We start from the raw sequence: 21,713 nt of genomic DNA on the forward strand, positions 1-21,713 counted from the left end.
TATATATATATATATATATATATTGTTGTTGTTATGTGCCATCGAGTCAGACCTGACTCCCAGCGACCCCTCCTTGGGTTTCTGAGGCAGTATCTCTAGGGAAGTAGATTGCCCAACCTTCCTTCTGAGGAGTGGCTGATGGGTTTAAACCACCAGCCTTCTGGTCAGCAGTCAAGTACCTTAGGCACTATGCTACCAGAGCTCCATATATATATTTTAAAAGGGACCAAACTATACACTTTATATCATATTTGAAAAAAAACTGTCACATGCAACTCCTCACTCCCTATGCTTAAATAATTTTTGGAAACTTCTTAAGTAATAGCTATAAATAAGTCATTGAGCATATTTTCTGACTATTCTACCTATTAACCATTTCCCTATAGTTGGAAGAAATTCTCAGTCTGTAAAACTTAGATAAAAGAATGGGCTTCAAAGCATGTATCAGTGCTCACACTTGCTTATGTAAAGACAAAAGCTAATTAACACCATGTGTCATTCCTATTTGGTGACACCCATTATGCTGTATCTTTTATAGAAGAGGAACTGAAGGGAGAGGGTTCAAGATCACAGAATGTATTAGTAGTACTGAAAGATATGACCTTCAGGTGCTCCAAATACTAATTCTCTTAAAGAGTTTATAAAAATTATAAAATAATAGTAAATACATCCCATAAGATCTGCAACACTTTCATGATCAAATTATTTTCTGCTTTGAATTTTTTGTTGATAACATGTTTTTAGTAGTGGAATACAAGCTAAAATCAAGGGAAAATTTTTTTTTATGAACTGTCAGGTAGAAAATACATGTGCTCTGTAAACTTTCACCAAGATTACAATAAAAAAAAAAAAATTTTTTTTCTAGGTACTATGGATTTTGATAAAATTACGTGGAACACATCTGTCCCAAAAGGACTTTGGTGGTAGCATTGGTGGGGGTGAGGTCTGTTTCTACATATTCATGCAGTCATGTAAGTCCCCACCAGGCAGTACCATGTACTACAACTGGGTTAGCAGCTTCCTAACAGGCTGGAAATGCTGGTGGGTGATGTATGGGTCAATGGGTCAATAAATGGGTTAAGTGTCATTTTGCAACCAAGCTATTAATTCTGTGCTGTGTATATTACTGGTACTTGAAGGAATGGGAAATCAGATGTGGAGAAATTATAGCTCCTAAGATTTAGTTTTAGTCCAAGATCACTAATATTCAGAATTCTCAAAGGTTCTGAGAGCCAAATTTATACCATGTTGAACTTCTTTGCTCTCTCCCCTTTGGCAAAACAAGCCAAGCCTTCCTGGTTTACTTTACATGCACTTTTAACCATGATAAACTTTCCCATTTGCAATCCCTCTCCCAATCTGACACTAGGAGATGGTGGAGGCAGCCTATCATTCATAATCAGACCTTCCCACTCTAGCAGCAGCAGCAGCAAGCAGCAGCTTTCTGCCTTTTAAGAGGGCTTGTGACAAAGTAACAAGTTTCCTGTGGTTATCACAGGCTGGTGACTGTTTAACCAAGCCAGGGAGCCATTTACTGTGTACTCTGCTCCAGTACTCTGACTGTTACTTATTCCACCCACTTGAGTGGGTGGGGCTGGTTTTTTGACCTTTCTGGTAGCTACCATAATAGCAATGTGTTCTGTTCTGGAGTTCCTCTGCATGAAAAGCACAGAATGGAAAGGAGATTTAAGAAACCAGTCCAACATTTCTGCTCCCTTCTAATAATGATTATTATACCTAGACCTTTAAGGAGAGCGGACTGTTTGGGAGAATGATACACAGTTCTTTTCAGGAGGTTGTTTTAAAGCTAATCTAAAAGCAGGGCCACTGTAAGACAGCCACTTGTTTCCTCTTGCTCTTTTCTTCTGGTGAAGTTAGCCACTAGCTTTGATGTAATCATCTTGCCTATGCTTTGTATGATTATGTGTTTCTCTTAAAGATTTTCTTTTTCAGTAACAACCATGATTGCAAATTCTCTTTTTTCCCTTGAACCTGTATTACGGGGGAAATCAATTACGCTTGAATAACTAAAGGAATTGACTACCTACAGTTTGTAATATTACATTCAGTTAACACCCATTTTAGTGTTTATATTAAAAATGTACTGACAAACAGCCTTTTCATTATGTACACTTTTAATTCAAATGTACTCTTATTCAGAAAGAAACATAACAGAAATGACTGTAACACCACTGAATAGATTAAGGAGAACCTAGTTTGTTAAACTAATGTATTTGAAAACTAATTCAGGAACTGAGTCATACTTCCTGCTTTGAGACCCAACCACAAAGTGCACACAGTGGTATAACAGAGTTTTCTTTCTTCCATAAATGGCTCTCCTCAGAGCAAATACAGTTCAACAGGAACCAAACCTGCTCTTTAAGCTATCAAAAGAAGCCAGTGAACAAGGGTTGGTCATCAAGAGTTTCAGACTGTCTGCACATCTTATTTCCCTTAAAGCACATAAAGGCAGAAGAGATACTTAAAGAGGTCAGCCTTGAACAACGTTAAATTAAACATTTTAAAGGGTATTATTTGTGCCTACACTTCCAGAATCAGAAACTAAGATTATGAAATTTAAGCAAATCAGAAATTATATATATGCCTTGACAATGCTACAGAAATAGAAGCCCTCTTTCTTATAAACAGCTCTTTTTATACTAACTGATGAAAACTATTCCTTCCTATCTTTTTGGCTCTGGTGGCATAGTGCCTAAGGCATTTGACTGCTAACCAAAAAGCTGGCAGTTCAAACCTACCAGCCACTCTGTGGAAGGAAGACTGGGCAATCTACTTCCGTAAAGATTTACAACCTTGGAAACCCAATGGGAGTTGCTATGAGTTGGAACTGACTCATGGTAGTGGGTTTGGTTTTTTGGTTTAAGGCTATTTCTCTACCACTTGTCTGTCCATTTTTTGTACTGTGGTGGTTTGCATGGTACTGTGATGCTGGAATCTATGCCACTGGTATTTTACATAACAGCAAGGTCACCGATGGTGGACAGGTGTCAGTGGAGCTTTCAGACTAAGACAGACTAGGAAAAAGGACCTGATGATTTACTTCCGGAATTTAAATACAAACAAATAAACAACCAAAAAAAAAAAAAAATTAGCCAGTGAAAGTTTTATGGATAGCAGTGGAACACTGTCTGATATACTGCTGGAAGATGAGCCTCTCAGGTGGAAGAGGACTTAAAATACAACTGGGAAAGAGCTGTCCCCTCAAAGTACAGTTGATCTTAAAGACATGGATGGAGTAAAGATTTTGGGATCTTCACTTGCTGATGTGGCACAACTCAAAAACAGAGTAGAAACAGCTGCAAACATCTACTACTAATCAGAACGTGAATGTACAGATATGAATCTCAGAAAACCAGAAGTAGTCAAAAATGAAATGGAATGCTTGGAGATCAGTATCACTGGCATCAGTGAGCTGAAATGGACTGGTACTGGCCATTTTGAATTGGATAATCATATGGTCTATCCATGCTGGGGGAAGCTCTGGTGGCGTAGTGCCTAAGGCCTTTGACCATTAACCAGAAGGCTGGCAGTTCAAACCCACTGGCCTCGCCTCGGAAGGAAGGTTGGGCAATCTATTCTGTAGTGACACCGCCTCGGAAACCCAAGGAGGGGTCGCTATGAATCAGATCCAACTTGAAAGCAGTGCATTTGCATTTACGATGCTGGGAATGACAAATTAAAGAGGAATGGCAAATTAAAGAGGAATGGCATTGTATTCATAGTCAAAAACAGTATTTCAAGATCTATCCTGGAGCACAGTACTGTTAGTGATAGCATAATATGCACACACCTACAAGGAAGAGCAGTTAATATGACTATTATTCAAATTTATGCACCAACCACTAATGCCACAGATGAAGAAATTGAAGATCCTTACCCACTTCTGTAGTCTGAAAGTGATCAAACATGCAATTAAGATGCAATCACAATTATTGGTTAGAATGAAAAGTTGGAAACAAAGAAGGTTTAGCAGTTGGAAAATATGGCCTTAGTGATAGAAATAACGCTGGAGATCACATGATAGGAATTTTACAAGACCAGTGACTAATTCATTGCAATTATCTTTTATTTCTCAACAACATCAACAACAACTACACATGTGGACTTCACCAGATGGAATATACAAGAATCAAATCGACTGTATCTGTAGAGAGAGATGATGGAGAAGCTGAATATCATCAGGCAGAACAAGGCCAGGGGCTAACTGAGGAACAAACCATCAACTGCTCATATGCAAGTTCAAATTGAAGTTAAAGAAAATTCAAACAAGTCCACAACAGCCAAAGTACAACCTTGCCTATATCCTACCTGAATTTAGAAACCACCTCAAGAACAGATTTGATACACTGAACATTAATGACTGAAAAGCAGAAGAGTTACGGGATGACACAAAGGATACGATACATGAAAAAGACAAGAAAACAAAAACCTTCACAACTGGACCATTAAAAAAACAAGAAAGAAAGAAAAGACCAAAACAGATGTCAGAACAGATGCTAAAATTTGTCTTGAATGTAGAGTAGCTGAATGGTGAAGTATAAGAGCTGAACAGAAGATTTCACAGGGTGGCTGGAGAATATTAAAGTATTGTAATAAAATGCGCAAGAACCTGGAACTAGAAAGCCAAAAGGGAAGAACATGCTTGGCATTTCTCAAGCTGAAAGAACTGTAGAAAAAATTCAAGCCTCGAGGTGTAATACTGAAGAATTCTAAGGACAAAATACTGAACAACACAGGAAGCATCAAAAGAAGATAGCAGGAATACACAGTCACTATACCAAAATGAAATGGTCAATGTTAAATCATTTCAGGAGGCAGCATATGATCAATAGCTAATGGTATTGAAGGAAGAAGTCCAAGCTGCACTGAACGCATTGGCAAAGAACAAGGGGCCAGGAATTGACAGAACAGCAATCGAGACTTTTCAATGTAAGGATGCAATGCTTCTTCTATTTAGAAGACAGCTACCTGGCCAAGTGAATGGAAGAGATCCATTTGTGCTCATTCCAAAGGAATGCAGAGATTATCAAACAATCTCATTAATATTCATGTTTTATTGACTATGCAAAGGCATTTGTCTATGTGGAACATAACAACTTATGGATAACACTCTGAAGAACAGGAATTCCAGAACACTTAATTGTGCTCACAAGAAACCTGTACACAGATAAGAGGCAGCTGTTCCAACAAGGGGATACTGCATGGTTTAAAATCAGGAAAGGTACACATGATGGTTGTACCATACTTATTCAATCTGTATGCTGAGCAAATCTGAAAAGCTGGTCTACATGAAGAACATGGCATCAGAATTGGAGGAAGACTCATTAACAACCTGCGATACACAGATGACACAACCCTGCTTGCCGAAAGTGATGAAGATCAAAGACTACAGCATTCAGTATGGATTACACTTGACCACAAAGAAAACAAAAATCTTTACAACTGGTCCAATAAGCAACATCATGATAATCAGAGAAAAGAGTGAAGTTGTCAAGGATTTCATTTCCCTTGGCTCCACAATCAACGGCCATGGAAGCAACAGTCAAGAAATCAAACAATATATTGCATTGGGCAAATGTGCTGCAAAAGATCTCCTTAAAATGTTAAAAAGCAAAGACATCACTCTGAGGACTAAGGTGTGGCTTGACCCAAGCCATGGTACTTTCAATTGCCTTATATGCATGGTAAAGCCGGACAATGAAGGAAGACTGAGGAACTGATGCATTTTAATTATAACATTGGTGAAGAATACTGAATATGCCCTGGGCTGCCAGAAGAACAAACAAATCTGTCTTGGAAGAAGTACAGCCAGAATGGTCCTTAGAACCAAGGATGGCAAGACTTTGTCTCATGTACTTTGGATATGAGGGAGGGACCAGTCATTGAAGAGGGAACATACTTGCTAAAATAGAGTCAACAAAGAAAGGAAGACCTTCAATGAAATGGACTGACATAGTCGCTGCAAAAATGAACTCAAACACAGCAATGTTTGGGGGAAGCCACACCAGGCAGTGTTTTGTTCTGTTGTACAGAGTGTCGTCACGAGTCAGAACTGACTCAATGGCACCTAACAACAATGACAACAACATGGCTGTTTTTGTTTCCCTTGTTTTATAAAATTCTGCTAGTCAACATAATTAAAAAAGGAAAAAAAGCTAAAAGCCAAATGCTTTTCTAAGAAATACCCCTCTTTACATATTATAGCAAGTGTAGTTAAGAGTATCTGGTTACATGGGCAAACTCTCCAGACTTCAGGATACTGAAGAAGGTGGGGGGGGGGGGCGCGGTTCTGGGCTATGGATCTTATATGAATGGAAAGCGCCCAATAAAAGAGGAGGAAATAAGAATCCAAAGGAACACTGACCCATGTCACTCTAATTTTGTGTATTTCACTGTACATAAATTATATTTCAATAAAATGTATTAAAAAAAAAAAAGAATCCAAAGGAAAATGATGTGGAACTTACCTCATCAGCACCATGTGCCTGAAGTTCCTTGTAGAATTTCAAAGAAATACTGACCATCACTTTGGTTTTGTCTCCATTAGGATTTGAAATATGATAGAGGACCCCATCGAAATCTGTGAGCAAAGCAAGTAATAAGACTACTCAATCTGGGAATGGGGAGTAATGTCTCTAAGTGCCTCCCTTGTTGCAAGTCACAAGGAAGTACATCCCTTTATGAGAAGGTACGTAAGTAAAAATGGTGTTTATTTTAATCCATGTGGGAAGTCAGCAGAAACACTGGGAGCACCCACCTCTTTGCTCTTTTCTAAAATCACAAACTCTTATCTTAATCACAGGGTGGTGTGAAAAATTTAAAGGGAAAAAACAAAAACTTATATTATGATGTACGCCAAGCATTATAAAAGTATAAAGAAAGAATGCAACCCCATATCCATTATGCAGCTTCAAAAATTAACAACACATGGCCAATCTTGTCGCATTTAGACAAAGTCTCCCTCTCTCCATGATTCACATTATTTCATCCAAACACTTCAGAATGTATCACTAGAGGATAAAGATAAAGGGCTTTGTTTTTAGGATTCAAACAAGGTCCACACACTGCATTTAATTATCTCTCAAGTCTCTCCCCATCTATAGGCCTTCTCTCTCACCAGCTTCTTATCTTCCCACAAAACACAGAGGACACTAGATGGTACCTGGCTACTAATGTCAACCACTTGGAAAAGGATCAAAATTAGAGATCCTGGATAGAGTGGGAGAAAAATGTGGAACAAAATTAAAAAACATAAAAAAGACCAAGATTACTGGTTAGACAGAGACTGGGGAAACCTGTGAGACTATGGCCTGGGTCACACTTTGGGCCTGGAATTGAATTCACTCCCCTGGGTTAGCTCTCAGCTAAACAACAGACAGGCCTATGAGCTGAGTAAGTACACCAGGGAGAGGCACTCCTTAAAGGACAGTCACCTGTGGGAGATCAGAAGGACAGCATTTGTACAGGGAGAAAGCTAGGTAGGAATGCATAGATAAGGACAATATAAGAAGTAACCATAGGGAGAAGGTAGGAAGAGAGCTGTTACATTGTGGGAATTGTAATCAGTGTCGTGAAACAAAATGTGTATGAACTGTTGAGGGTAAATCAAATCTGCTCTGTAAAAATGCACTCAAATCACAAAAAATTAAGGAAAAAAAAAAAGTGGAAAAAATACAAAACCAAACAAAACACAGAGGCCTTTTACTGAAGCTAGGTGCTGAGTGCCATCATTTTAGGGAGCTGGCATGAGAGTCAGAGAGGTAGACCTGGCATTGCTAGTTAGCAGGAGAGGAGAGAGACGGTGCCTAGCTTCCAAGTCTCAGCATTTCAAAGCCATCAAGTATTCCAAGATCATCTAGTCAAACTCTCTCATTTTACAGAAGGTTGATTGTGTTAAACCTCAAAGGTCACACAGCCAAGTGACTAGTATCAACATCTAACTCTTCATAGGGAAGAGAATGTAGTAATGTCTTTCTCTGGCTTGATGACATGCTTTTAGTATTTTCATGTTTCTCCACTACTTGAGTCTTAGGCAAACTAAGATGATGGCTACCTGAAGGTAAGTTATTATTTCCAATGAAAACAAACAAACAAACTTTAGTTTCTACCATAAAACGGAAGCTAAGGTATTAAGATAGCAGCAGTTTATTCATAGTTCACTAAACTCCAATGTCAGTCACCGATGGATTAACTACTTGAAATCATGAAATATGCTAAAGACCTCAAAAAGACTCGGCAATCCAGTGACACTGCACGAACTGTCGGCACTTATTTTAGAAACAACTTCCCATTCTATTTTTTATATTGTGGCTTCCCTTAACAGGGTTGAGAAAGACACTTACCTGCAAATGTTACTTCTACTGCTTCTGGTTTGTTTCTGCAAAACAAAACAAAGTCCCTGAGTTAAGACAACTTCATTGCTGCTTATACTTTCAAGGGGACTTGGAAAATGTTCCTGAGGTTTATTTAGGATCAGCCCATTCTGTATAAATATTAAGCTTACTGCCAATCCAAGTTCATTTTCCCACGCACCTGAACGCTTGGACTTACTTAATGTAGGTGCTCTGGTGGTGCAGTGGTTAAAGCATTTGGCTGTTGGCAGTTAGAACCCACCAGTCACTCTGTGGAAGAAAGATGAAGCAGTCTGCTTCCATGAAGATTTATAGCTTTGGAAACCGTACAGGGCCATCAGGATCTAGAATCGATTCAAAGGTACCAGGTGGATAGAGGAGGGTAAAGGGAGTAGGGCAGTTGCAGCTTTCGTTTTTCAGTTGCTGTCAAATCTTTGCTGTCAATGGTGCTCACCTTCATTGTGAATTTCCTAAGCATGTAATATACTTACATTTATATATGTAAACAACAAAATGCCATTTTTGGGTCAATGCCTCCCCCATAAGATAGTGGTGATGGGGGATGGAGAGGTGGGGGGAGGGGAAGAGTATACATTCACCAGGAAAACCATTAAGAATAATGTAGAACAGTTTTTAAAGAAGACCAGGCTCACTAGTCTAACAGAGATTGGTGAAATCCCCGAGACTATGGTACCCTTCGGGCTTGGAACTGAACTCACTCCTGTGGCTTCCAGCCCAACAGATGGGCCTATAAGGGGAACATTTATACCAGGTAGGTATACTCCTTAGAACAATCAACCATGTGAGATCTGAAGGGCAGCATTTGCACAGGGAGTTAGCTTGGAGGGCAGGACTGCATAGGAAAGGAGGACACAGGGAAAAGGTAACCATAAAGAGGAAGTAGAAAAGAACTGTTACATTATGAGGAATGCAGTCAATGTTATGAAACAAAACGTGTTTGAACTGCTCAATGAAACATCAATTTGCTCTGTAAACTTTCACCTCTCTCTCACATACATCCAAATACATATATATATATATACACACACACACACAAAAATATATGCTGATATTTAAAAAAAAAATAACACAGAACACTTTTAATTTGCTTAAAAGTGAAAGGATGATTTCAGGCTGTAAAAGAAAACAGCAAGTTCTATTTCAAAATACTGGACAATCTGGGAACTCCCTCTACACATCATTCCTTCTCCCTTTACATCATCTACTTATTTACCTCTCCTTCATGAAGCCTTTTGACAGGTTCCACCCTAGTTGTGAGTTTTTATTTGTTTTTTAATTCTGGCTCTGAACTTGCAGAGAAAGTACAGCAAAAGATAACACCAAGGAGAATAGCTAAGATACCTGTTTTCCAACTTCAGCTGTTTTATCAGGGTCATGTTTTGGGACAAATGAACACCCTTAATTAAGCCTTTTGTTTTCTCATGTATGCATCTATAAAATGGGAGAAGGAATACAAGTGATCCTACCTACCTCAAAAGACAGCTGCAGATAAAATAATGAAACAGACCTCAGCAAACTTATCTTGGAAGGCAATGACTGCCTAACATTTTCTGTGCAATTCTCAGCTTAGCTGGTTACATGAGCTTGTATTTGTTGAACATTGCCAAGTTATTACTTAGAAGGCAAGATACACACCCTAGCTATACAAACAATGGTCAACTAAGCCCCAGTAGCAAGCAACTTTACATGCCTCCCCTCCGTCTTCTCCCTAAACAAAGAAATTTTCACTGCCTTGAGTCAGATGCAATTCATAGTGATCCCTCCTGGGTTTCCAAGGCAGTATCACTATGGAAGTAGATCGCTCAATCTTCCTTCCGAGGAGTGGCTAGTGGGTTTGAACTGCCAGCCTTCTGGTTAGCAGTCAAATGCCTTAGGCACTATACCACTTAACCTAAACCACTTTGTTTTATGGGCTAGCAGACAAGATGTAGAAACGTGTACATTTATTCTTGCCTAACTTGCTCATGACCTCACAATCAAGCACACACTTTCTGACTTTATCTCTGCTCCCTCACCTGTAAAAACCACCAAGACTGAGTTGCCCTCCAGGGTTGCTGGGAAATAACGCAATATGTAACATCGTTTATGGCTTTTAAAAAGCTGAGGCAAAGGCTAAATAGAACTGTTCAAGGAAACTGGTTTTTATTAAGCATATGTTAGTCTTACTGAAAAATCAACCTATATGAATTACACACAAAGTCCCACCCTGGTTCTTCAAAGCTCTCCAGATGTGACTTCTGAAAAGCACTTTGGACATCTTTAAGAATGGAAGCAATAAGTGGGTTTATGGGGAAGCAGTGAGTTCAGAATACATTAGAAGGGAATGGATTGAAAAGTTAAATTGCTTCTGAACTGTCATTTTGAAACTGTAGGCAGCAGACAAACACAATGAATAGCCAAAAACCATTCTCCACCTGTAAAACGCAGAAGCTGAGACAGTGGGACATTCATCTATGGCCCGTTTGAATGACATATTAAGATGCACAACGGGGGGCACACTGAAGTGTGTATGTTCCTGGGAAAATGTGGCTGTGCCTAGGAGTCGGGGTGGTGGTTTATAAAAGTCTGTATTAGCTTAGTATGCAGTTTTTATTTATTTTTTTAAACCATTCTCCCTCTTCAACAAGAGATCTGAGAAAGATACATTACAAATAACCTTAGGGTTCTCAGGGTAAACATTCCTAGTCTCTGAAATTCTGAATTTCGGTAGGCTATAAAGTTCTCTGAGCAGACATCGCCAGGGGGAGAAGTCACTAAGATCGATACTAAGTGTTTTGCTACTTTAGGAATATTTGTCGAATCACTGCCATTAAAATTTTATTTTACTATTTATGGTGGCACAAAAGGTTGCAGAGGAGAGAGAAAGCTGCTAAGGAGAGCACTAAGCCAAAGGAAACTTCATCAGAAGTCACTTGGTAGTTAAAGTGGTTCAAGAACCGCATACTTCAACAAGGAGTACTGAGTTTGAAATACACCATAGGAACACTTTCTATTCCAAGGCAAAGTGTTTCCATTTACTTTTGTGATTTAAAATTAGAGATAGAGGGGAGTAAAAACTGGTGGTGGCAGCGGTGGTTGTGCTGGGGAGTTATTCTGGTTACCTAGTGCTGCTCTGAAAAGAATATACCACTAATGGGATGGCCTTAACAAACAGGAGTTTATTCTTACAATTTGGAGGCTTTCAGTCCAAGTTCAAAGTGCCAGGCTCTATGGGCTGGGTGAAAGCCCCTCAACCTTGGGGTCCAGCTCCACCTCCTGCTCCCGGCCCACTGGAGCTAGAGGCATTTCTTCATTCAGACAGCTGGTGGCTGCTGAGGCTGAGAAGCCCCAAGGTTGACAAGTAAAAAGGCACAGTCCCGATGTTACCAAACCACACGGCAGGCCTTTAACTTAAGTCTATTTTAAGTCCCAAGGTCGGCAAAGCATAGCAGGCTGCTGAGCAACGAACGATATGGCTACATGCAGGGTCCAAGCATGTCATAGGCTCAAGACTATTCCCAAGGCTTCTCCTTACATACAGGAAGCAGACCACATTCCAAAGGCAGCCACTCAGCTGCCTGTGGTAGATCCCACCATGGGAGTTGACTGCCAGTCTCATCATGGGGAGAAATTACCAGCAGCTTCCCAGCCACTCAACCAGACCCAGCCAAATGGACACACAAACTGAACTACCACAGGAATGTATTACTTAGACCAAAAGGGTAAGTCGCTAAGTTATGTCCAACTATCTGCTAAAGTTTCAGATGCTAGGTGAGCTTAATCACCGGAGGTGGGGTGGGGTGGGGGTGTCCTTTAGAACTGACTGACTCAATTCCTGCCAATTACTGGGAGCTCTGGTAGCATAGTGGCTAAGGCACTTGACTGCTAACCAGAAGGCTGGCGGTTCAAATCCACCAGCCACTCCTCGGAAGGAAGCTTGGGCAATCCTACTTCCGTAGTGATACTGCCTCGGAAACCCAAGGAGGGGTCGCTATGAGTCGGGGCCGACTCGACGGCAAATAACAACAAAAAAATAACAAATCACAGGCAAGCTTACTCAAATGTCCCTGGGCTTCAAGTTCTTCTTCTGTAAAATGGGGATAAAAACACCTATCTCACAAGGTTGTTGTGAAGACTGAGACACGTAGTTTTCAAATCAATGTTTTACAAGTTACATATATGCTCAGCTAAATATCCTATTAGCCCTCAGGGCAGTGACGTGGTAGGGTCTCCAACTAGATCACTTACGGCAATGTGCCATACAAATGTTGTCATGTTCTGTGTGTGCTATATCATAAATAAGGTCAGGAATCACCAGTGAAGAGTGCCTAGCACAGTACTCAATAAATAAGGAGCCCTGATGGTGCAATGGTTAAGTGTTCAGCTGCCACCCAATGGCTCTGTGGGAGAAAGACCTGGTGACCCACTCCTGTGAAGATTACAGCCTAAGAAACCCTATGGTGTAGTTCTCCTCACGTCTCGTAGGGTCATTATGTATCAGAATCAATTAGACAGCACCCAACAACTCAATAAATTCTCAGTCCCTCCTCAAACCCCAACAAGTTCTAGTTTTCTCAATCATAAATGGGAACTACTATGCACATTTTGAAGCCAAATAAAACCATATAGCTCAGTGTCCAGTTCATAGAAGGTGATCCATGTATTTGGTTTCCTTCTCCTAGGTGGACAGAACACCACACATTCAAAGCTGTGGCTGGAAGAGGTTGTAGGATTGTGGTAGCTCCCAGAATCAGGAACTGGTTAGCAGTTCAAGGAAAAACAGAACCCCTTAATAGGTGTCAGACTGTTGTAACATCTGGAATCCTAGAACAAGCCAGCTGAATAAGTCCTTAGGGTTACTGACGGGACAGACCAAGACAAGAAAGCATATTAATGTCTTGTATTCATTCAGATGCATTCAATTCATTCAGTCAGATTTCAAGAGCTATTTTTAAACTCTTTAAAAAAAATTGTCTTTTATTCTTTATTTCTAAGGAAATTTTTGGAATGTCACTAATCAGTCAATAAAGGACTCCTGGCAATTGCATTATCTAAGCCTCTTTACTCATTAAGGACTTTGGAGTTTTTACTCCTGAAAGCATTTATGGATCCAATTCCCACTTTGGGCATTTATCCCTTTTCTAGTTATCTCTTCCAATGACAAGGATTAGAGAAATTATTGAATACTTCTCACTATAAAGATTTCTGATCAGTCTCCTTAAATCCTCTACAAAGCTCCCATCATCCTTTCCGAGCAAAGTGTACAAAAGGATCCTATCAGATAAGAGGTGGTCTTACTCTCCTGTAACCCATATTTTAAAATATGGAGAACAAAGACAGCTAGAAAGTGATTCATAGAACATCAGAAAAGTGATAAGCTCCTAAAGAAACTAGTATCATTCTGTGTGGTTTTATTCACTCCTTCATGAAAACATTTACTGAACTGTCTCTGTGTGTACAGTGAGGATGCTGAGTAAACAAAGATGACTAAATTTACAGACCTTGCCCTTAAGGAGTTACCAGTTTGGTGATAGCTTCATGTCCAAACTGGTCCCCAAGAGGCTAGATGCCAGGCGGCAGTGTGTAAGTATAATGACCTGTCAAAAGATTAACCAGATCTTCTTAGCAAGTTGGTCACTTCTAAATACTTAAAAAATGTCCTAATTACAAATCATTTCAAATCAGACTCTCTCTGAGGACATATGCAGCATTTTTTTGGAGTAAGAACAGGGTATCAGCAAGATTTAATTTATTCCTTTCTCAAATTTTTACTCCCACAGTCCTCGCCCACCCCAACTGGCACTGCTTGCTTACTGAGCTTCCCTCCCCCTCACTGAACCACAGTTAGTCAAAATCTGCACAGGCTGTGGCAAGGAGCCAGCATGCACTTAAAATCAACAGCAATTTTCATATGACAGCATTTCCTCAATTTTGAACTCCAGACTCCAGCTACACTGACAGGCCTAGCTTCAGAGGGCGAAAAGGTAGTTGGTGTGTAAACAGAAAGAAAAGAATCAATTTGCCATATTTTGCTTTAATTGGGGGCCTGGTTAAGAATTCCTAAATGAAAACACATTGCTGTCATTAGACCTGAGCTTGGGGTTACTTGCAGGCTTGAATACAGTTTTTTCATCAGTCACATCATCTAAGGTTGAAGGCTGTTGGGTAGACAAATTGCCACTAGTTATCATTTTGTGAGTCTACATGGATCACTCTTATAAACCCATTTTCTCACTTGTGTAGCAGGAAAAAACAAAAAGCAGTTTGTCTGGAATGGATCTTATGCTTTGTCTGAACTGCCTCCTAATTAAAAGGTTATCATGATCAAATATACTCACTTAAAAGGTTGTATGACAGAACTGCTTTACCAAAAGGAAATTCAGACTTTTAGTAGGATGTCATGGGCAAGAAGATCTGAGCAAGCTTATCTGAGAGGCATTATTAAAAAAAGATCAACTCCAAAAGGAAAATTAATGCAACTGCATTCTGAAGTATACACCACAGAACTATTTTTAAGACTATCTCATGCTACGTTTCCAGTAGCTGAACAGTGCTGTCCAATAGAAAGAACTCTGAGCAATAAGGAAAATGTTCTACTCATGTGCTGTCCAATACAGTAGCCACATATGGTTAACTGAGCACTACAAACATGGCCAGTGCTGACTGAGGAACTTAATTTTTAATCACTTCATGTAAATTTTTACATAAATTTAAAGAGCCAGATATAGCTAGTGGCCATCATTCTGGACAGTGCAGAGCTGGAAGAGCCATTCTGCTCTGAACCAGACTTTCCCCAGATGGTCTGCTCTCAGCAGGGTGGGGCTGACCTCTCCCAGCAGGCTCTCACACTGGCAAGGCCTTTCAAACTCTCAGTGTTTCTCTTCCAAGCTACTTTCTTTATCGTCTTTCTCTACCTTCCATCACAATACATGTCATTCCATCTCACTCCTTAGCTTCTCTGTAACTTTGCCAATAGGCTCTCTCAGAAAGCCTCCCCCTTTTTTTTCTCCTGCTTGGTGCTGAATACTGGTAAAAACCAAAACCAAACCCGATGCCGCTGAGTCGATTCTGACTCATAGTGACCCAAGAGACAGGGTACAACTGTCCCACAGGGTTTCCGAGGCTGTAATTTTTACCGAAGCAGACTATCACACCTTTTTCTGGCAGAGCAGATGGTGGATTCGAACCACCAACCTATCAGGCAGGAGCTGAGTGGTTAACCACTGCTCCATCAGGCTCATTTGAGCGCTGGCAGGATCCCATAAATGTTTATGATTACCACACTAGTGACCCTTTGGCAAAGTTCTGGTGTAAGCATGAGCTGTGATAAATATTTAACTGTTTCACTGCTGCCTCACCTTATTGGTATGCTTGGAGACTCACACTTGGCTTGGAAGCAGGTTTCTGTTGGGAGTGGTATTTGCAATCCCAGGAAAGCCCTGCTATCATGATCTCTTTTCAAAGATTTTCCAAGTGCTTTTCAGCTGCCTACATTTTATGCCATTTATTTAGGCGCTACTTTAATCCCTCTGAAATGGGTTGCAGCTCTTTCTGAGAGTAATTTTCTAAGAGAAAAAGAGCTGAAGTTCTGAATAATGGGTCACATTTGGGAACCGCACGTTATTAATACACAAATAGTTGTGAAAGTACTCTTGCATACAAGACATGCCTTTACTTGAAAATACATAGGCAATTACTTTGTGGATCTGTTTATAACCACTCAGGTCTCATTCTTTGCTAGTCTGGACTTGAGAGTGCGTTGAGATCAGTTGTGAAAATGCAGAAGTTTGCTCAACTTCCTCCTACGTGCTACACTGCTCAAAAAAGTACCAAGCAGTCACCCAAGTAAGACCCTGGACTGATTCACCTGAATTATTCAAAATGCACAGGAAATGGTATGAGAGACTGATGAGAAGCAGCAGCAAGTTAACCTAAAACATAAAGCAACTGCAGCCCCCATCAGGTAACAGTATCACTCACCACATGTAGTATCTCAGGGAAAGGCATGCTCTGTTTTCTAGATAAAATCTGTGGGCTTATAAGAATGGTAAGACCAAAAACCAAACTCACTGCCATTAAGTTGATTCTGACTCATAGTGACCCCTATTGGGTTTCCAAGGCTGTAAATCTTTATGGAAGCACACTGTGCCATGTTTCTTCTGTGAAGCAGCTGATGGACTGGGTTCGGATCACTGGCCTTTTGGTTAGCAGTCAAATGCCTTAACTGCTACCTGACCAGAGCACCTTATAAGAACGATAGGACACACAATATATTCAATTTAACAGTAGGTTAAGACTTTTTTCTTTTAAAACTACCTCGAAGCCACAAGTTCATTATGATTACTTAGAATTTCCCCTCCACCAATCCTCTCCCATCAGTGGATCTCCAAGCATTTACTTTCCTATTACTACTTCTTAGTGCATCAGAGACAGTTTGCATTTAGTTCCTCAATTGAAACCAAGATGTGAAGTCCCATCCTCACAGATGGGGAAATGAGGCAAAGGGACTGGCCACAGGCCACTAAAAATTAGATCCTACCAGTGCTCAAATGAGCCCTGATGGTGCGGTGGTTAAGCCCTCAGCTGCAGACTGATAGGTTGGTGGTATGAATCCACCATCCGCTCTGCAAGAGAAAGTCGATCCCTAGGCTTCATGTTTTATATTTGAAAAGCAAAGCAGCTCTGGGGGAGGGAGCCGTTTTCGTCTCCTGATTCTTAGATTCATCTGACAAGCCTGACTTAGAAAAATGCTCTAAGCCCATCTTTAAAAAGGTGAGGATGGTTATCTAAGAACTTATAGATCCCAGGATTAGCACAGAAGAAACCTCAGGTCAGGGATCTTGCCCAAGAATTTAAAGATAAATAACTCGATAAAGGCTAACTAGAGCAGCAAAGGAGCACTAGAATCTCAGAAGACAGATAAGGAAGGAGTGTGGAGGAAGAGATTGTCAGTTCAGCTTGAGAAAGATGTAACAAAACGGCCAGTTCTTCTCACAGCAGGGTCCGGGGAATGGGAAACTACAGAGATCTCCTATTTTCCTGTTGCAAGACTGGGTCTGACCGGGGAGACGGAACCGGTGGGAAGGAAGCCAATGCCTTCAGTCTTCCCTCTTGCTCCTTTAGGGAGGAGGTGGGCTGGGGAGCAAGTATACTGGTGGTGGTCTAGGCCTGCATCTTCTTCCCTCCTCCAGTCCTGGAAATGCCGAAAAACTCCTTCCAACCCAATCCCAAATGGGCTCTCTTCGGGTTCAGAACAATGACAGGGACGACAGAGGGAAGGGGTCCCCTCCTCGCTGCAGAGGTCAAAGAGATCCTCCAGCGAGTTCAGGCCCAAGCTGCCCTCACTCCCCACAGGTCTGCCTTGGCACGCGCATCCCTGTCCACTCACTGCTTCCGCATCCCTCCTCTGAGCCTCGCCCCACGCATCTCTGCCCCTCACCCCACCGCGCCTCCCATGTCTTCCCCGCCAGGGCGGTCCCCACACGCTCCAAGACCCTCATCTCTGTCCTCCAGGTGTGGGGACCGTGAGTAATACTGAGGATTGGCGGAGGTCAGCTCTGGCTTCACTGACATCCCCCGGCCCCTGCGCGCGCTCACCCGGCGGCCGCGTTCTCGAACTTGAGCGCGAGCGTCTCCTCGATGATGCGGTTGTTCACCTCCAGCAGGATCATGGCGGCGGCTGCCCCGGGCAGGGGAAGGAGAAACGAGGGCGGGTGAGGGTGGGTAAGGGAAGGAAGAACGGAGGGAGCGGCCCTGCTGCCCCCTGAGGAGGGGGGCTGGGTGGGGTACTAGGTGAGGGTAAAGGGGGAGAGGGGCCAGGATGGGGGAAAGGGGAAGACACGCGCGCTGGCCCGCGCACGCTCTCACTGTGGAGACACCCACCCACCCGACCGACCTGGCCCCCGAAGCCTGAACCCGCCTGCCGAGCCGCCGCCGCCGCCGCCTCACCGACAACCCCGGTCCCCGCCCAACCCCCGGCTCAAGCCGGCCACTTCCGCTCTCACACCCACTTCCGCTCGCCGCCCGGACGCGCGGCCCCGCGGCGCCATTTCCGCTTCGACCTCTCGGGCGCGCGCACGCAGGCACGCCGGAGGCCGCGCTTGCGCGTGCGTGGTGCCGTTGCTCCGTCCCATCTCCGCTTTCCCACAGACTCCCTTACTTCCAATCCCTTCCTGTCCTCCAACCAGCTGTCATTCACTGAGCCTTGTTCACTATCCATGCCTCCCTCCCGCTTGTCCCAGAGGTCCATCTCCACCCTTCCGGTCTCGTCATTTCAGAGACCCCTGCAAGCTCCCCCTTACCATCTCCCAGCAGGCCTCTTTGCTCTCGGTGCTGATTGGTTCTCCGTGTCCCTTCTCCGTCCCACGCCAATGACTGCCCAGCTGTACCATCGTGAATTCATTGCTCCACAGATTTTAGTGGGCTCCCGCTCTGTGCAGAGGATACAGTGGTGGGAGAAATAGACAGGGCCCTGCCTTCGTGAAACTTGTACTCTAGTTAAGAAAACAGATAACTGTCAAAGAGCAAACTGGAGTCTCTGTTAAAATTAAAGCAAAGGGTTTTATTGACGGAATAGAATGACCTAGATCTTCAGCACTTCGTGAGGATACACAAAAGCACACCGGTGAGGGGAACTTTTAAGTTTAAGTACAGAAAATCAAGGACCTTAACAAAAAAATTCGGACTGGTTGAAATGTACAAAATCATGCAGACAATTCCAAGACTCTGTAAGCATGTTTTGTTAATCACAAAGTTTGAGTCTGTTAAAGTCTTAATCTATGGGTGTTTAGAGGGCCAGGCAGAGTGAATACCCTTACCCGGGAGCACGCTGTGGGAGGACTGGGGAAGAGGGGACCCTACAGGCCTCCTGAGGTATGCTGACTAGCAGACTTCTGAAAGTCAGATCAGAAAAAGCAGTAAACAATAAAAATGGAGTCCAGCCGGCAGCTGTGGCAGAAGCCGCTCATTATGCCAAGCACCTAGGTTTTTTTAAACCTCCTTTACACAATAAACAAGTAACACTCAAACTAAAAAAGCCAAACCAAACTCACTGCCATCAAGTTGATCCTGACTCATAAAGACCTCCATTGGGTTTCCCCGGGTGGTGAATCTTTAAGGTAGATTGTCCCATCTGCTTTTCCCGAAGCAGCTGGTGTGTTTGAACCACCAACCTTCTGGGTAGCAGTCAAATGCCTTAGGCACTACTCCACCAGAGCTTCTTCTATAACTCTAAACTGTTGAAAGGGCAATAAAAGAAAGAAATGAGGAGTCCTCGAGGTGAATAGGCAAGTAGACTACTTAGATGGGCCTCTCCGGGTTCCCTGGGCCTACATTTCTGTGAGGAGAGGGGCGGGGAACTGCCTCCAGGTGTGTAATCTCAGCTTTTGAAACCCTCTTGTTCCAGTATCCATCCCAGAGACATACCTTCCACTTTATCTCCACTCAGAATCTGAATTCACCGCATTTTTTCCCCCAGGGATCAGCTGGTGGATTGAGCTGAACTTGTGGTTAGCAAACACTTTAACCACTGCGTCACCAGGGCTTCTTGTCTTCTATGTGGAATACTTTATTTTCTGCTAAGTGTTCTGAGGGGAGGAGGGATCCAAAACAAACAAACAAAAATTAACTTTTATCATCAAGGCTTAGGCAGCCCTTTAGAAATCTTTAGAAATGATTTCTTCACTTATGGACCATGGGCAAGATTCAGGAAATTGTAGATCCTCCCAAATTATACGGTAACATGTATAAAAATAATGCATATTGTCTTAGTGAAAGCACAACAGACTTATGCTCCACTAGAAATAAAAAGAAGGGTTTTATTGAAGAATATCAAAACAAAACCTTTTGTGAAATGGGGAGACACATAGGCAAAGGCAAAAGGCTCCAGGGTGTGTTCCAAATTGCAGAGAGAAGTTTTTGTCAGGTGAAACAAGCAATAGGACTGTGCTTTGCAGGCACAGAAAGGGGAGGGGGAAGCATGGCAGAAAATTACAAGGCTTTGTTAAACTATAACCTTAAACCCTTTAACCTCTATTACATCCTGAGATCTGTTACATGCTGAGGTTTAACAACACAGTCTATCAATGATGATTCAGTGTTTTGTCACAGCTACAGCCTGACTTTCCTCTTATTTTAAGGAGCGTTCTGGCTATACTTCTTCCAAGACAGATTTGTTCATTCTTCTGGCAGTCCATGGTATAGTCAATATTCTTCACCAACACCGTAATACAAATGCATCAATCCTTCTTCAGTCTTCCTTACTCATTGTCCAACTTTCACATACTTGTGAGCCTGTCAAAAAGACCATGGTTTGGGTCAGGTGCACCTTTGTCTTCCAAGTGACATCTTTGCTATTTAAATAGTTTAAAGAGGTCTTTTGTAGCAGATTTGCCCATTGTTTGGTTTCTTGAGTATTGTTTCTATGGGTGATGATTATGGATCCAAGTGAAATTAAATCCTTCACAACTTCAATCTCCATTTATCATGATATTGCTTATTGGTTCAGTTGTGAGCATTTTTGTTTTCTTTATGTTGAAGTGTAATCCATACTGAAGGCTATAGTCTTTGATCTTTATCAGTAAGTGCTTCAAGTCTTCTTCACATTCAGCAAGCAAGATTGTGTCATCTGCATATTTCAGGTTGTTAATGAGTCTTCCTTCAATCCTGATGCCACATCTTGTTCATATAGTCCAGCTTCTCAGATTATTTGCTCAGTACACAGATTCAATAAGTATGATGAAAGGATACAACCTGACAGACAGCTTTCCTGATTTGAAACCATGGAGAGTCTCCTTGTTCTGTTCGAATGACTGCTTCTTGGTCTGTGTACATACATGTTCCTTACTACTGTTCTGGAATTCCCATTCTTCACAAATGTTCTTAATGATTTGTTATGATCCACAAATGCCTATGTGTAGTCATTAAAGTACAGATAAATACCTTTCTGGTTTTCTTTTGCTTGCAGCCAAGATTCATCTGACATCAGCAATGATGTCCCTCATTCCCCATCCTCATCTGAATCTGGCTTGTATTTCTGGCAGTTCCTTGTCAACGTACTGCTGCAACTATTTTTGAATTATCTTCAGCAAAATTTTACTAACATGTGATATTAATGATGTTCGATAATTTTCTCATTTGGTTGGATCACCTTTCTTTGAAACAGGCACAAATATGAATCTCTTCCTGTTGGTTGGCCAGGTAGCTACCTTACAAATTTCTTGGCATAAACAAGTGATTGCTGCAGTGATAGGATAATATCCATGTGCCTACAAGAAAGACAGGGAGCTCTGGTAGCACAGTGCCTAAGGCACTTGACTGCTAACCAGAAGGCTGGCGGTTCAA

The 21,713-nt window shown here is 41.9% G+C and overlaps 1 protein-coding gene across 1 annotated transcript in view; it reads right to left on the reverse strand.

The window, feature by feature from the left end:
* ARPC2 (actin related protein 2/3 complex subunit 2) overlaps positions 1-18,043 on the reverse strand; it is a 38,189-nt gene extending 20,146 nt beyond the window's left edge. Inside the window, exons 1-3 of the mRNA XM_007959672.2 lie at positions 17,970-18,043; positions 8,364-8,398; positions 6,489-6,601 (exon numbers count right to left, since the gene is read on the reverse strand). Coding sequence (XP_007957863.1) covers positions 6,489-6,601; positions 8,364-8,398; positions 17,970-18,043 — 222 coding nt within the window. The remainder of the gene's footprint in view (positions 1-6,488; positions 6,602-8,363; positions 8,399-17,969) is intronic.
* Between the last annotated feature and the right edge of the window lie 3,670 nt (positions 18,044-21,713).

The sequence above is a fragment of the Orycteropus afer genome, unplaced genomic scaffold, assembly GCF_000298275.1.
Source record: "Orycteropus afer afer isolate SDZICR_OR568_19922 unplaced genomic scaffold, OryAfe1.0 scaffold00002, whole genome shotgun sequence".
NCBI classification, from domain to species: domain Eukaryota; kingdom Metazoa; phylum Chordata; class Mammalia; order Tubulidentata; family Orycteropodidae; genus Orycteropus; species Orycteropus afer.